At 37.9% G+C, this 13,601-nt stretch overlaps 1 protein-coding gene across 2 annotated transcripts in view; it reads right to left on the reverse strand.

Annotated features, from left to right (window-relative positions):
• Positions 1-10,591: 10,591 nt before the first annotated feature.
• LOC135260509 (receptor-type tyrosine-protein phosphatase N2-like) overlaps positions 10,592-13,601 on the reverse strand; it is a 135,603-nt gene continuing 132,593 nt past the window's right edge. For both annotated transcript variants that reach the window (XM_064345774.1, XM_064345773.1), the window contains exon 23: positions 10,592-13,285. In XM_064345774.1, coding sequence (XP_064201844.1) covers positions 13,214-13,285 — 72 coding nt within the window. In that variant the 3' untranslated portion in view covers positions 10,592-13,213. The remainder of the gene's footprint in view (positions 13,286-13,601) is intronic.

Here is a 13,601-nt window from a genome sequence, read left to right on the forward strand (position 1 = left end):
TAAGTACATATATTAGAAGGTCGTGGGTTCAAATCTCGGCTTGGTGCCTTTCTGTGTGGAGTTTGCCTGTTCTCCCTGTGTCCGCGTGGGTTTCCTCCAGGTACTCCGGTTTCCTCCCACACCATAAAGACATGCTTATTGGAGACTCTAAGTTGCCCATAGGTATGAGTGTGTGAGTGAATGGTGTGTGTGCCCTGTGATAGATTGGTGGCCTGTCCAGGGTGTTTTCCTGCCTCTCGCCCAATGCATTCTGGGATAGGCTCCAGCACACCCCATGACCCTGCTCAGGATAAGCGGGTATAGATAATGGATGGATTGATGGAAGTACATATATTAACAAAAGATAGACTTATATAGATAAGCCAAGAATAAAAAATAAACAGCATCAAGCTCATCTACTGAAGCAGTTTCAGGTGTCTCCGCTTGTGGCCATTGCTGCAGCTTACCTGCCAGGGCTTGGCAGATCAGCACTACAGAGCTCCCCTTGTGGACAGCTGAAGTGAGGTGAGGATTAGCTGTTAAGCAAATGCAACAAAATTGGTGAACGGTGAATTTTGTGTAGGAACAAAGGTAAAAGTCACCCTTTAAATTAATAGTAAATGTTTATTTGCAGCATTTCAGCTTTAACTTGGTGACTTAAAAAAAAAACGTACATGACAAAGGTCTCCTTGGAGACTGTTGTAGATGTTTTCAGTCGTACCTGACAATGACAGGCATGTTTTTTAAAAAATCTTTCATTCCCAAAACGAGCCCGTCTCCAGAGGCCAGGGCTAGACGGTGGTAAACAGTTTCCTTCTGAAAGTGCTATTTCTGTAGAACAGAACACAACAAGTTCAAAGAGCGCTGGAGTGGGAGTTTGAACAGTCTGAAATGAAAGAGCTCTGTCTCGTGAGCTTTTCCTGCAGCTGGGGGTTGATGCGAGGTGTGAGAATTTTGACAATGCCTTCACAGTACAAAAAAAAGAAAAAACATGAAACAGTCAAATGACTGTCTGTGCAATCTTCCCATACCCCTGCCCTCAAAATCCGCAGTCTCTGCACACGATTCATTTTACCTGTCCCCTATGGTGAGTGCAGAGGACCTGGGTTTCATCTCAGGATTAAATAAAGTTATCCTCTTTAAGCGAGGACCACCATCTCATTAAAGCTGGTGATTTTTTCTACCCGTTTCCAACAGCATCAACAAGCTTTATTTGAGAGACTTGTAGACACTGAAATAAACACAGGAATGTTTTTAAATCTGGATGTAATTTTTAGCGTGGGTTTCACCAGGGACTGCTCATTTGTGCGTGAGCCCCAATCTGTCAGAAGAGTTAGAAGCTGCGCAAGTTTAAGAGATGTCACGCTAAAACTTCAGTGATTGAACATACGACGTGCCACGATGACTTCTCAAATATGGTGCAATTTATTCCGTTATCTAAAATTGGGAGCTTGTGTTCTGAGATCACATGAGACAGGCTGAGTGTGTTTGAATCCAGAGAGAAATTAATGAGCTATCCCATGGTTGGCAGGGCAGGCAGGATTGTGCGTCAGAGAGAACTCCGCCCACACAGCCATTCGCTTGGATGGTTTCGGAGAGAGCGGTTCTTAATTATAAAATATAACCCAAAATAACTTTTAATATCTTAACTGCTGTAAATCAGATCCCATCCATCTGAATAAAAAAAAAACGACACTGAAAATGTTTGCTTTCTTCCCACGTTGACACAAGACCATTTTGCTGTCTGAAACACGTTTATCATCATAAATTTCTTTAAAAAGATTTTTGTTTGTGTATTTCACCATGATTGCTACGTAAACACAATTTCCTATCTGAATAGGAATAAATAAAGGTCATTTGAACTTTGTTGATTTAAACTGAAATGCATTTTGATCATACATTTCTACAAACACATTTTTTTATTTTATTATTGCTAATACATAAACATAATTTGCTCACCATTTCAATCAAAATAGATTAAATGGATTTCATACATTTCTTTAAACGCATTTCTTTTTATTTATTCTGAATTAATTGTTATAAAAACATGATTTCTTATGCATCTGAATCAAATGAATACTTAAAAAAACAATTGCACTTCTTTCACTTTTTAGACATAAGACTATAGTCTTATATATTTTTTAAAAAATTATTTAATCACATTTTTCATCATAAACTCCTTCAAACACATTTATTTTTATTTATTATGAATGAATTATTATAATACAATGAATGTTTATGCACATGAATCTAAATATTTAATTTAAAAGATTATTGCAATTTTTTCACCTTTTGGACATAAGACTATAGTCTTATGTATTTAAGCTATTTTGCTGTGAATTACATTTTTCATAACAAATTTCTTCAAACACATTTTTATTCGTTCATTTTGCATTAATTATTATAAAAATATGATTTTCTATCCAACTGAATCAAATTAAGACTTGAAATAAATGATTACACTTTTTTTCACGTTTTGGACATAAGACTATAGTCTTATATATTTCAACTATTTTGTATTGAATCACATTTTTCATCATAAATTACTTCAAACACATTCATTTTTATATATTCTGCATTAATTATTATAATACAATGGATTTCTATGCACTAGAATCAAAATATTTCATTTATTCAATTGTTGCAATTTTTTACTTTTTGGACATAAGAATATAGTCTTATGTATTTCAACGATTTTGTATCGAATCACATTTTTCATCACCAGCTTCTTCAAAGACATTTGTATTAGTTCGTTTTGTATTAATTATGATTAAAAACATGATTTCCTATCCATCTGAATCAAATTAATACTTGAAAAAAATGATTGCATTTTTTAAAGCTTTTTAGACATAAGATTATAATCCTATGTATTTCAACTATTTTGCATTGAATGATATTTTTCATCATAAATTTCTTCAAACACATTTTTATTAGTTCATTTCGCATTAATTATGATAAAAACATGATTTCCTATCCATCTGTATGAAATTAATACTTTAAAAAAATTATTGCAATTTTTTCACCTTTTGGACATAAGATTATAGTCTTATGTATTTAAGCTATTTTGCTGTGAATTACATTTTTCATAACAAATTTCTTCAAACACATTTTTATTCGTTCATTTTGCATTAATTATTATAAAAATATGATTTTCTATCCATCTGAATCAAATTAAGACTTGAAATAAATGATTACACTTTTTTTCACGTTTTGGACATAAGACTATAGTCTTATATATTTCAACTATTTTGTATTGAATCACATTTTTCATCATAAATTACTTCAAACACATTCATTTTTATATATTCTGCATTAATTATTATAATACAATGGATTTCTATGCACTAGAATCAAAATATTTCATTTATTCAATTGTTGCAATTTTTTACTTTTTGGACATAAGAATATAGTCTTATGTATTTCAACTATTTTGTATCGAATCACATTTTTCATCACCAGCTTCTTCAAAGACATTTGTATTAGTTCGTTTTGTATTAATTATGATTAAAAACATGATTTCCTATCCATCTGAATCAAATGAAAATTTGAAATAAATGATTGCACTTTTTTCACTTTTTGGACATAAGACACAGTCATATATTTCAGTTATTTTGCATTGAATCACATTTTTCATCACAAGTTTCTTCAAACACATTTTTATTAGTTCATTTCGCATTAATTATGATAAAAACATGATTTCCTATCCATCTGTATGAAATTAATACTTTAAAAAAATTATTGCACTTTTTTCACCTTTTGGACATAAGACTATAGTCTTATGTATTTAAGCTATTTTGCTGTGAATTACATTTTTCATAACACATTTCTTCAAACACATTTTTATTCGTTCATTTTGCATTAATTATTGTAAAAATATGATTTTCTATCCATCTGAATCAAATTAAGACTTGAAATAAATGATTACACTTTTTTCACATTTTGGACATAAGACTATAGTCTTATATATTTCAACTATTTTGTATTGAATCACATTTTTCATCATAAATTACTTCAAACACATTCAATTTTATATATTCTGCATTAATTATTATAATACAATGGATTTCTATGCACTAGAATCAAAATATTTCATTTATTCAATTGTTGCAATTTTTTCCTTTTGGACAAAAGAATATAGTCTTATGTATTTCAACTATTTTGTATTGAATCACATTTTTCATCACCTGCTTCTTCAAAGACATTTGTATTAGTTCATTTTGTATTCATTATGATTAAAAACATGATTTACTATCCATCTGAATCAAATGAATATTTGAAATAAATTATTGCACTTTTTTCACTTTTTGGACATAAGACCACAGTCATATATTTAAGTTATTTTGCATTGAATCACATTTTTCATCACACGTTTCTTCAAAAACATTTTTATAAGTTGATTTTGCATTAATTGTTATAAAAACATGATTTCCTATCCATCTGAATCAAATTAATACTTGAAAAAAATGATTGCATTTTTTTTTACTTTTTAGACATAAGATTATAATCCTATGTATTTCAGCTATTTTGCTGTGAATTACATTTTTCATAACACATTTCTTCAAACACATTTTTATTAGTTCATTTCGCATTAATTATGATAAAAACATGATTTCCTATCCATCTGTATGAAATTAATACTTTAAAAAAATTACTGCAATTTTTTCACTTTTTGGAGATAAGACTATAGTCTTATGTATTTCATCTATTTTACACTGAATCACATTTTTCATCATAAATTACTTCAAACACATTTATTTTTATTTATTTTCCATTAATTATTATAATACAATGAATTTCTTTGCACTTGAATAAAAACATTTAATTTATTAAATTATTGCAATTTTTCACCTTTTGGACATAAGACTATAGTCTTATGTCTTTTGGTTGTTTTGCATTTAATACCTATGTATTTTTCTTTCTTTTTTTTATGGAATCACATTTTTCATCATCACCAAACTACGAATTCCACACATTTTATCTCTCAGATAAGCACACATGAACACCTGTAACTGTTGTAATATCTATCTAGTTCAATATTTTAGAGTCACTGTAACTGTAACAAATTTCTCTCACTGCATGTTCCACATAAATGTCACAGCTATAAAAAAGCAATAACGGAAGTGGTACATTGGAAAAAAAAACAAAAAAAAAAAACGTGCAGTGTTAAATCAACACTGAGAGAGTACATTTGAATGTAATAAAATAATGTGATCTTTTCCCATTAGACATTACATTACATTTATTTGGCAAACGCTTTTATCCAAAGCAACATACAATAACTGTGTACCGAAGATCAGTGGGACACAGGACTGACGCGAACATTTAAAAAAAAAAAACTTTGTTATGAGTGGCAGGGACAGCACTCTGTAGCGGTTTGTTCGTTTTGGAAGGAAACCACTTTTTCCTTCTTTCCATATTTAAACCTTTCCCAAAAGTTTAATTGGGATCGGACTTCCTTGAGTCTGCCCGGGACAATAAATTTGGGATGGGACTCTGGGGGCATCAACATAGACTGCACCGTTTGATTTGAAAACAGGGAAGAGCTCCACCAATCATTAGGTGTGTTAGTATAAGAACAGAGAAAAATTCAAACTGTGATTGGTCGATACTCACTTCCCAGGTGCCTGCAGGTTAAAGTGACATCACGTCTGTCCCCCCCACCACCCCCGCCCGCCCGCCCGCCTGCCTTTTATTATCCGTGGTGCCTGACAGGGTGGGGGGGGGGGTGTTGTTGTTGCTGTTGCTAGGATCCTGTTGCTAGGATCACCGCCGTCTCTAAGCTCCACGGGAAAAGATGTAATGAATTATGGATGGTTGATTTTCTCTGAGAGCCCTAATCTGTAATGTAGATGAGCTCGATGCGCTCCCTCCTTCTCCCGAATTTTAAATCCGGGGGGGGGGGGGTGGGGGGGGGCACTGGCATTTGTGCCGTCCCCTGTCACCACAGCCGTGACTCCCGAATGCTGATGTCAATTCTTATGCAAAGATGAGGGGTCAAAGGTCGATATCTGTTATTTCTTGGGGGAGAGAATGGAGGATTCACAATGAGTGCCTCGCCCATGGGAGTCCTTTCAGCCGGACAGCCCAGCACAGCCCCAGAAACAAGAGCCATTATCTCACAAATATTCAGAAAGCAGAAGACACTTCAGCGCATTGTGTGATTTTCTGAACAAGGACAAAGCCTGCAATCATTTTTGTTTTCTAACTGAAAAGATAAGATATGGGTGATGAAAAAAATGTATCTGTTTGGGGGATTCATTCCAGTACAGCAGAGTTCTCAAACGGGTCTTTGGATGCCATGTTTAAATTCCATATGTACATGTATATTACATTACATTTACTTAGCATATGCTTTTATCCAAAGCGACGTACAATAATGCATTTCATATATAGAGGCACTCTCTATATCAGTCTTGGATAAAAGAAGTAATGTCCACATTGTGGTTGTCTCAGTACCTTGGGAGGTAATCCGTATGAGCAGTCTTGCCTGCATTCAGAAATCCTCTCAGGGTTTTGTCATGGATGTCATCTGTATATATTCTGGAACTGTATTTTGGTTCTTGGTTAGCATGGTTTGTTTGCATTGTTGCTTTGGTGATATCACTAGTATGAAAATGGGTGAGGGGGCGGGGCTCTGGGTGAGAAGGCGGGGTCCTGGGTGAGAAGGCGGAGCCCTGGGTGAGAAGGCGGAGCCCTGGGTGAGAAGGCGGAGCCCTGGGTGAGAAGGCAGGGTCCTGGGCACAGGGTTCTTTGCTGCAGAGAATAGTAGGTATTTTGGAATGACTAGCATATTTACCACCATATTTACTCAGAGTTCTTTAGCAGGGGGAAGGGAGCAAAATCTGTGGAAATGTATTTAGTCATTAGCCACTGCCCTTTGATAAAGGAAATGAATGTTTATAATTGCATGCTTACACCCAGCACATCACACTCGTATCGCTTGCACAGGTCCTTGAAACCCTATGACCAGGCTCAGGAGAAATGCCGTAAACATCAACCAAAATGTCAGGAGCTTTCTCTCATGACGTGGAGGTGAATTTCTTTTCTGTGGTTCCTTTTCGTAAAGGTTTCTCACCTGTAGAAAGATTCACAGTACAGCAGAATTATTCATGGCATTCTTTACAGTATACACAGTGCATTTTAAAATTCTTTGACACGATCATGAAAGCCTGTATTCTATCTGTACGATTTGGAGGAAAGCAAGTAACTTTCTCGCACGTAAATGTGAAAAATAGCACTGTGGCATTTAGTTATGACCTTTGACCTCTGCCCTTCAGTGGCGAACACAGCGCCGCAGGACCGCACTGAAACCCCGCAGGTAAAGGTCAGGAGGACCGCTTCCCTCACACACCTGTGTCAGGTGGAAAGGTGGCCGTGTCTGAATCAGTGCACTCGCCTACTGCTGAGCACAGCTGTCGAGTACACCGGATGAGAAAGTTAAGTAGGTAAAATTTGATACACTTATTTCTGGGGGTTCTGCAGAGTATATTTGGGAGCACGCTTTTCAGGAAGTAAACAACCATTTTGGTCCTAAAACAATATGACGCACAGCTTCCTCCTCCTCCTCACATGGCACCCACAGGGATTCCATCCTACATCTTCTCTGACGTCTGCACTTCACTCTCTGCCCCCCCCCCCCATCACCCCCCACTTTAATCTCTAATAATATTTTCATCCAAATTTCCAATGACAGGTTTGTCAGCAATCTCCTTATCATCAGTGATTATGCAAAACAGCCTTTCTTCGCCACGCAGCGAGAGAAAGCAATTTTTGTATGCAAAGCGGTTCAAATCCCAGCGGTCGAACAGCGCGTTAATAAAAAGCGGATGATGATTGACAGCCCGTAATAACCGGGGGTCAGAGTGACCACTCCACGGGTGCGACATGACGGATAAACGATTAGCGAAGCGCGCGCCCACGTTCCAAAGCCCGGATGAAGCGGTTAAATGGCGGTGTCTCGCCGCGACCCGTTATATTACCGCATCTGGAGCTATTGCGACGCTAACGCTAACGCTTAACCCGGAATGAAATGGAGGCGTCTTTTACAATTCTACCTCTCAGATAACTGTGAATTGCGCAGAAATTCACGGCCTGCTCTGCCACAGATAAATTCGCGATAACCTTTCCGAAGATCCTTATCCCTTATTTCACAGCTGGTACAGTAGCTAGGACCAGATTCACCCCGCGTATAACTCACAGTCTTACCCAGAGCTCGGGTATACAGTGCGATTTCGTGGCAGATTGCAGATCTGTAACACAGTACATGTACAGCAAAAATCTTAAAGTTGAAAAAAAAAAAAACAGAAGTTTTTACTATGCACCTATAATACACTTCCAATGCACTGCAATATGCGTGTCAATATGTGGGTTAACATGAGTCATTTTGTCCTTTTCACTGATGCCACAATGCATGCTGGGTACTCTTTGATTCAAAGCTAATATAAGGAACCAAAAGTTCCTCCTGTGGTGTAGTTTTTTGACACTGATTGATATGTGCACTACAACCCCAGAGTGTTTAGACAGATGAGATGCTCCTTGGGACATTTTATAACCAGATAATGTGCTAGGAGTCCTGCAGTTTCAGGTTCACATTAAAGGAGTTTCATATGGTAGCTATGGTAACAGCAGTGACAGCAGAGTCTGTGGCCTCCTAATATGGTGTATGGTGTCAAAAAAATAAAATTAAATAAGTCTTAAAAATACAACAACACACAAAATGTGGTTACATACTGAAAAAAATCATCAGAACAGCCATTGTCAGAAAAAAGACAAACCAACAATGGAAATATATTGGATCTCCATTTATGCAGAAAATGTATGTTTATTGCACAAGGGTTCCCAGACCAGCAGGTTTACTTCCAGGGGATAAATGGGCAGGACTGCGGTCCCCAGACATTACGAGTGAGTGAGCAGATCAGTTATTCTCAAACTTTCATTAACACCAGTCGCACCCTTCACCTGTCTTTCCCGGAAGATCAGACTCTCTCTCCTCTCCCTCCGTTCCCAGGGAACGCCCATGTCTTGTCTTCATCCCCCTTGGAAGCAGCAACCCGACCCTGAGAAAAGGGCACGGAAATGAGTCTCCTGTTTTCACACTCTCTTCCCCCCGCCCACCCCCCAGCTGACCCAGGATCAGTTTAACATGGTGGCCTCACCAGAACAGGTGACTCTCTCAGAGGTGCCGGGCATATTGTAGCGCACCTGGACCAAAACACTTCATAGTTTGTTTTTTTTAACTTGCCAATTAATAAATGTACTTTGTTAAGCACAGAAGTCTCGCCTTGGTACTTGTTAAATCACTCACTAGGACCCCAAAGCAAAGAGCAAAATAGTTTGCCATTGTGCGCCCAGGCAGAGCATAGCACTCCTAGTGACATACAGTGATGTACAGTACAGTAACTCTTGTTCTTAGTGATATACAGTAGTACTGTAACTCTTGTTCTTAGTGATATACAGCAGTACTGTAACTCTTGTTCTTTGTGATATACAGTAGTACTGCAACTCTTGTTCTTAGTGATATACAGTAGTACTGTAGATCTTGTTCTTAGTGACATACAGAACTGAACTTTAGATCTTGTTCTAAGTGATGTACAGTACTGTAACTCTTCCTTAGTGATATACAGTACTGTAACTCTTCCTTAGTGATGTACAGTACTGTAACTCTTCCTTAGTGATATACAGTACTGTAACTCTTCCTTAGTGATGTATAGTACTGTAACTCTTCCTTAGTGATGTACAGTACTGTAACTCTTCCTTAGTGATGTACAGTACTGTAACTCTTCCTTAGTAATGTACAGTACTGTAATTATTTCCTAGTGATATAAAACACACAAAAGTGTAGGAGTGGAAACTCACCTGATCAAACAGAGCAATGTCGATCTCCAAACAGAGCCCTGTTTCATGAAGCAGGATTACAAGTCAGCTGGTTAACTGAACCGAGTAAAACCCAGAACAGCTTTTTACTTTAGCTCATGAACCAGGTAAAAATGCTGAGAGATTTAACCCACACAGTACATAAAACCTTTGGACTATCTAAGTTCAGTCAGAGACGGTCTTACTGTATGGATGCATTCATGGCCTCCACATTATGTGGCGAAATGAGCATGTTACTTATGAACCATGTTACTCATATTAAATAATATGACTGGTTTATGGCAAACACACTTAACAGCAGATTCATTTAACTGGTTGAAAGCGGCATATTTGTGTGTGTATGTGTGTGAGTGTGTGTGTGTGTGTGTGTGTGCATGTGTGAACTTGTAATATTATATTTGTGGAAACCAAATGTCCTCACAAGGATAGAAAGATGAGGAAAATGTATCTATGTGGGGAACTTTTGCTGGTCCACACAAGGTCAAGAGTCTGTTTTAGGGTTAGGACTTAGGGTTAAAATTAACAAAGGTTAAGGTTAGGGTTAAGGTTAGGCATGTAGTGGTTGGGGTTAACGTTAGGGTTAGGGTTAGAGCTTACGGAATGAAAGTGGTCAATGGGAAGTCCTCATAAGGATAGCAGTATGGGACTGTGTGTGTGTGTGTGTGTGTGTGTGTGTGTGTGTGTGTGTGTGTGTGTGTGTATGAGTGTGTGTGTGTGTGATAAAAAAGGCAACAAGACATTGTTGCAGTATTCACAATACTCCACAGACAATAGGACTTTATTCACATGTATCTTTTTTTTTTTTACAGAAATAGAGCAAAATATTTTCTGTTACTTTAGATATTATATACAAATAACTCATAACACGAACAAAGAGGGCATGAGATGCCATGGTCAAAAACAAAAAAGAGAAAAAAAAAACAAAATAAAGACAGTTTGGTGTGGTTGAAGTGTCACAAAAATTATGCTGCTAGAATATACTGTAATGTCCTAAACAGTGTTACCTTCAGACCACAGATAAAGAGGGTTACACATCACAATATATATATATTACCACTTTAAGCAATGAATGTCCAGTCAGTTGTCACAAAAAAACTAAAAAATAAAGATAGAAAAAAAACATCTTCAAATAATGTCAATGGCATCCTTGGTCTGCAGTGTAGTAACATGCAGTGAGCTCTATATATTTGTCTACATATATGTCTCTCTATATATGTCTATATATTTACGTTGTGGCATAAAATTGTATTCATTTCAGTATTAGAATATTCTTTAAACAATCACTTATGATGTTTATGACAGGCTGTCAATGCAGGGTTTTTTATTTTTTTTGTAAACACCCAGACAGAGCACTATTTCAGGAGGATGGAAGTGCTACCCGAGTCGGGCTTTGATGTGACGCACACTTGGTTCTGTCATTTGCATGTCAAAAGACGGATAAGCTCCAGCGCCTTGGCACGGCCCGTGAATTCTCTGGATGCCATCACAGGAGCGCCTGGACGTTATTTTGCACTTAAAAACAGGTCCGTTTAATAAAATACCACAGCGTGTGAGAAATAAAGGAAAAACAAGCCTGAATGCGTCTGAGGAAGTCTTCGCACTTCAGTCTGCGGCGTCGACATTTCGCTCCTTTCTCGTGAACAGAACTCGGATCCCAACAGGGGCTGGTTCAGTGTGCTCATTTTAAATTCCTGCTTGGACACTTGGACCGTTACATAGATCAAAACCTACCTGCACACAGACATCCTATATCCACGCTTTACACATAGATAGAGCCCACAAGGCACTATAAATTACAAAAAATTACAAATTGAATTTGAATCAAACCATAGTATAATTTTGTTGCTTTCCAGTATAATTAAACTCTACAGTTTACAATAAATTACACAAACATATTTGGTGTACAGTAATGCAGAAGTAACTAGACCTACTGCACATCGATAACTTTAATGGCTAACTACTACTCGCCATTAAGATTTCATACTTTTAAGAAAAACGCCATCAGTCTCCAACTTCAGTAGAGGTCAGTGTGATGCCATCAGAAATAATTGCATGTGCAGGAAATAAGAAAATTTTGCTTCGTTTTATTAGTGTTTTATTTTATTTTTTTGTAACCTTCAAAATGACCTATTTTCTTTCCCTGCGCCGCAGCGAGGCTTCGACGCGTAATCAGGTTACGCAAACCTCCCGGTGACAACGCCGAAGGATCGTTTCCATGGAAACGCAAACTCCCCGCAGCCCCTGCCCGCCGATGATATTTTCTGGCTGATATCAAAGCCGGCTAAGAGAGGAAGATGAAGACGAAGGCTCGACAGGGACGCCGAAGGCCGAGGGGGCTCTGAGGAGTCGTGACCTACTTGGTCTCAAAAAATTAAATAAATAAAAAGTACGGAGTGTGCAGGTGGTGGTTTAATGTTCGCAGAAGACCCGAGCCCAAAGCGTGGTTCTGATCTGCCAGTCAGTCAGCCACCGCTCTGTTCACACACACACATTTATTCTTCTTCGTCTTTTTTTTCCCAGTTGCTCTGGATAAGAGCTTCTGCCAAACGCCAGTAATGTACTCTTGTTTTGTTTTGCGAACGTCCATCTCTCTACGCGGACCTTTCTTGAGTATTTGGGTAATTTTTTTTATTACACCGATGTAAATATGAATATTTTGACTGGGTCAACCAGTTAAAATAATGAGTTGTCAAACCATCAGAAGATATGCATATTGCTTAAGTATTCATTATTACTGAGATTTATCCATACATTATTGGATTCAAACAAGTGCAGAAATTACACAATATTCATATCACGTTAAACCCCCAAAGTACCGTCCACATAAAACACAGATATTTTCAACACTGTCATGATACAGTTCCACCCAACTTTCCATGAATGTAACAGCCAATATTTATGAGGCATAAATTCACAACAAGTACAGCAAAGAAGGCCATGGCATTTGAAAAACAAGCAAAACTTAAAACATTTTTTTTTCAAGTAAGTGGAACTTTCCTGAATCTAAGAAGGGTCTCAACATGATAGTACACTGACACACCCCCCATCCAAAAAAACAAAACAAAATAAAACCAAATAAAACAAAAAAATGACAGACATACACATAAAAAACATGGAGGCTGTACACATTTCATTGCATCCCCTTTAGACGAACACAGATTACTGTAATGCGAGTATTTTTGAAGTGTTTGTCGTTCACACTGCAGAGGTGTTCAGAGTGGAAAATAAGGGGGTGCAGGGGGTGGAACTCGGGGTGACGTTTGGGGAGGAGAGGGGGGGTTTACCATTGTAACGGATGGGGGCGAAGGTGAGAGGGGCGAGGGGGCGAGGGGGTGGGGGGGGGGTCTCTGGGGAGAGTGGCTCATTGGGGAAGGGCCTTGAGAATGGCATTCACCTCCTCTGCCACAGCTGTCAGTGCAAACTCAAACTGCTCCTGCAGGGAGAGAGGGAGGGGGAGAGAGAGAGAGAGAGAAGGAGAAAGGGGAAGAAGGAGGGAGAAAGAGAGAGAGCGAGGGGGTAGGGCAGTTGAGAGAGGGACAGAGAGAGTTGGGGCCAGAGAGAGAGGGAGAGAGGGGAAGGGAGGAGAGGGAGGGAGAGAGCAAGAGAGACTGTCAGTGTCACACAGAAAAGCATGAACTTTTTGAAAAAGCATTAACTTACAAGCTACTTCTATGATTGACAGCACTGTATAATTTCACCACTGTAACAACGACCAATTCCAAATGCAGTGACATTTCAGGAAAAAAAAG

The sequence above is a fragment of the Anguilla rostrata genome, chromosome 8 (assembly GCF_018555375.3).
Source record: "Anguilla rostrata isolate EN2019 chromosome 8, ASM1855537v3, whole genome shotgun sequence".
Taxonomy (NCBI): Eukaryota; Metazoa; Chordata; class Actinopteri; order Anguilliformes; family Anguillidae; genus Anguilla; species Anguilla rostrata.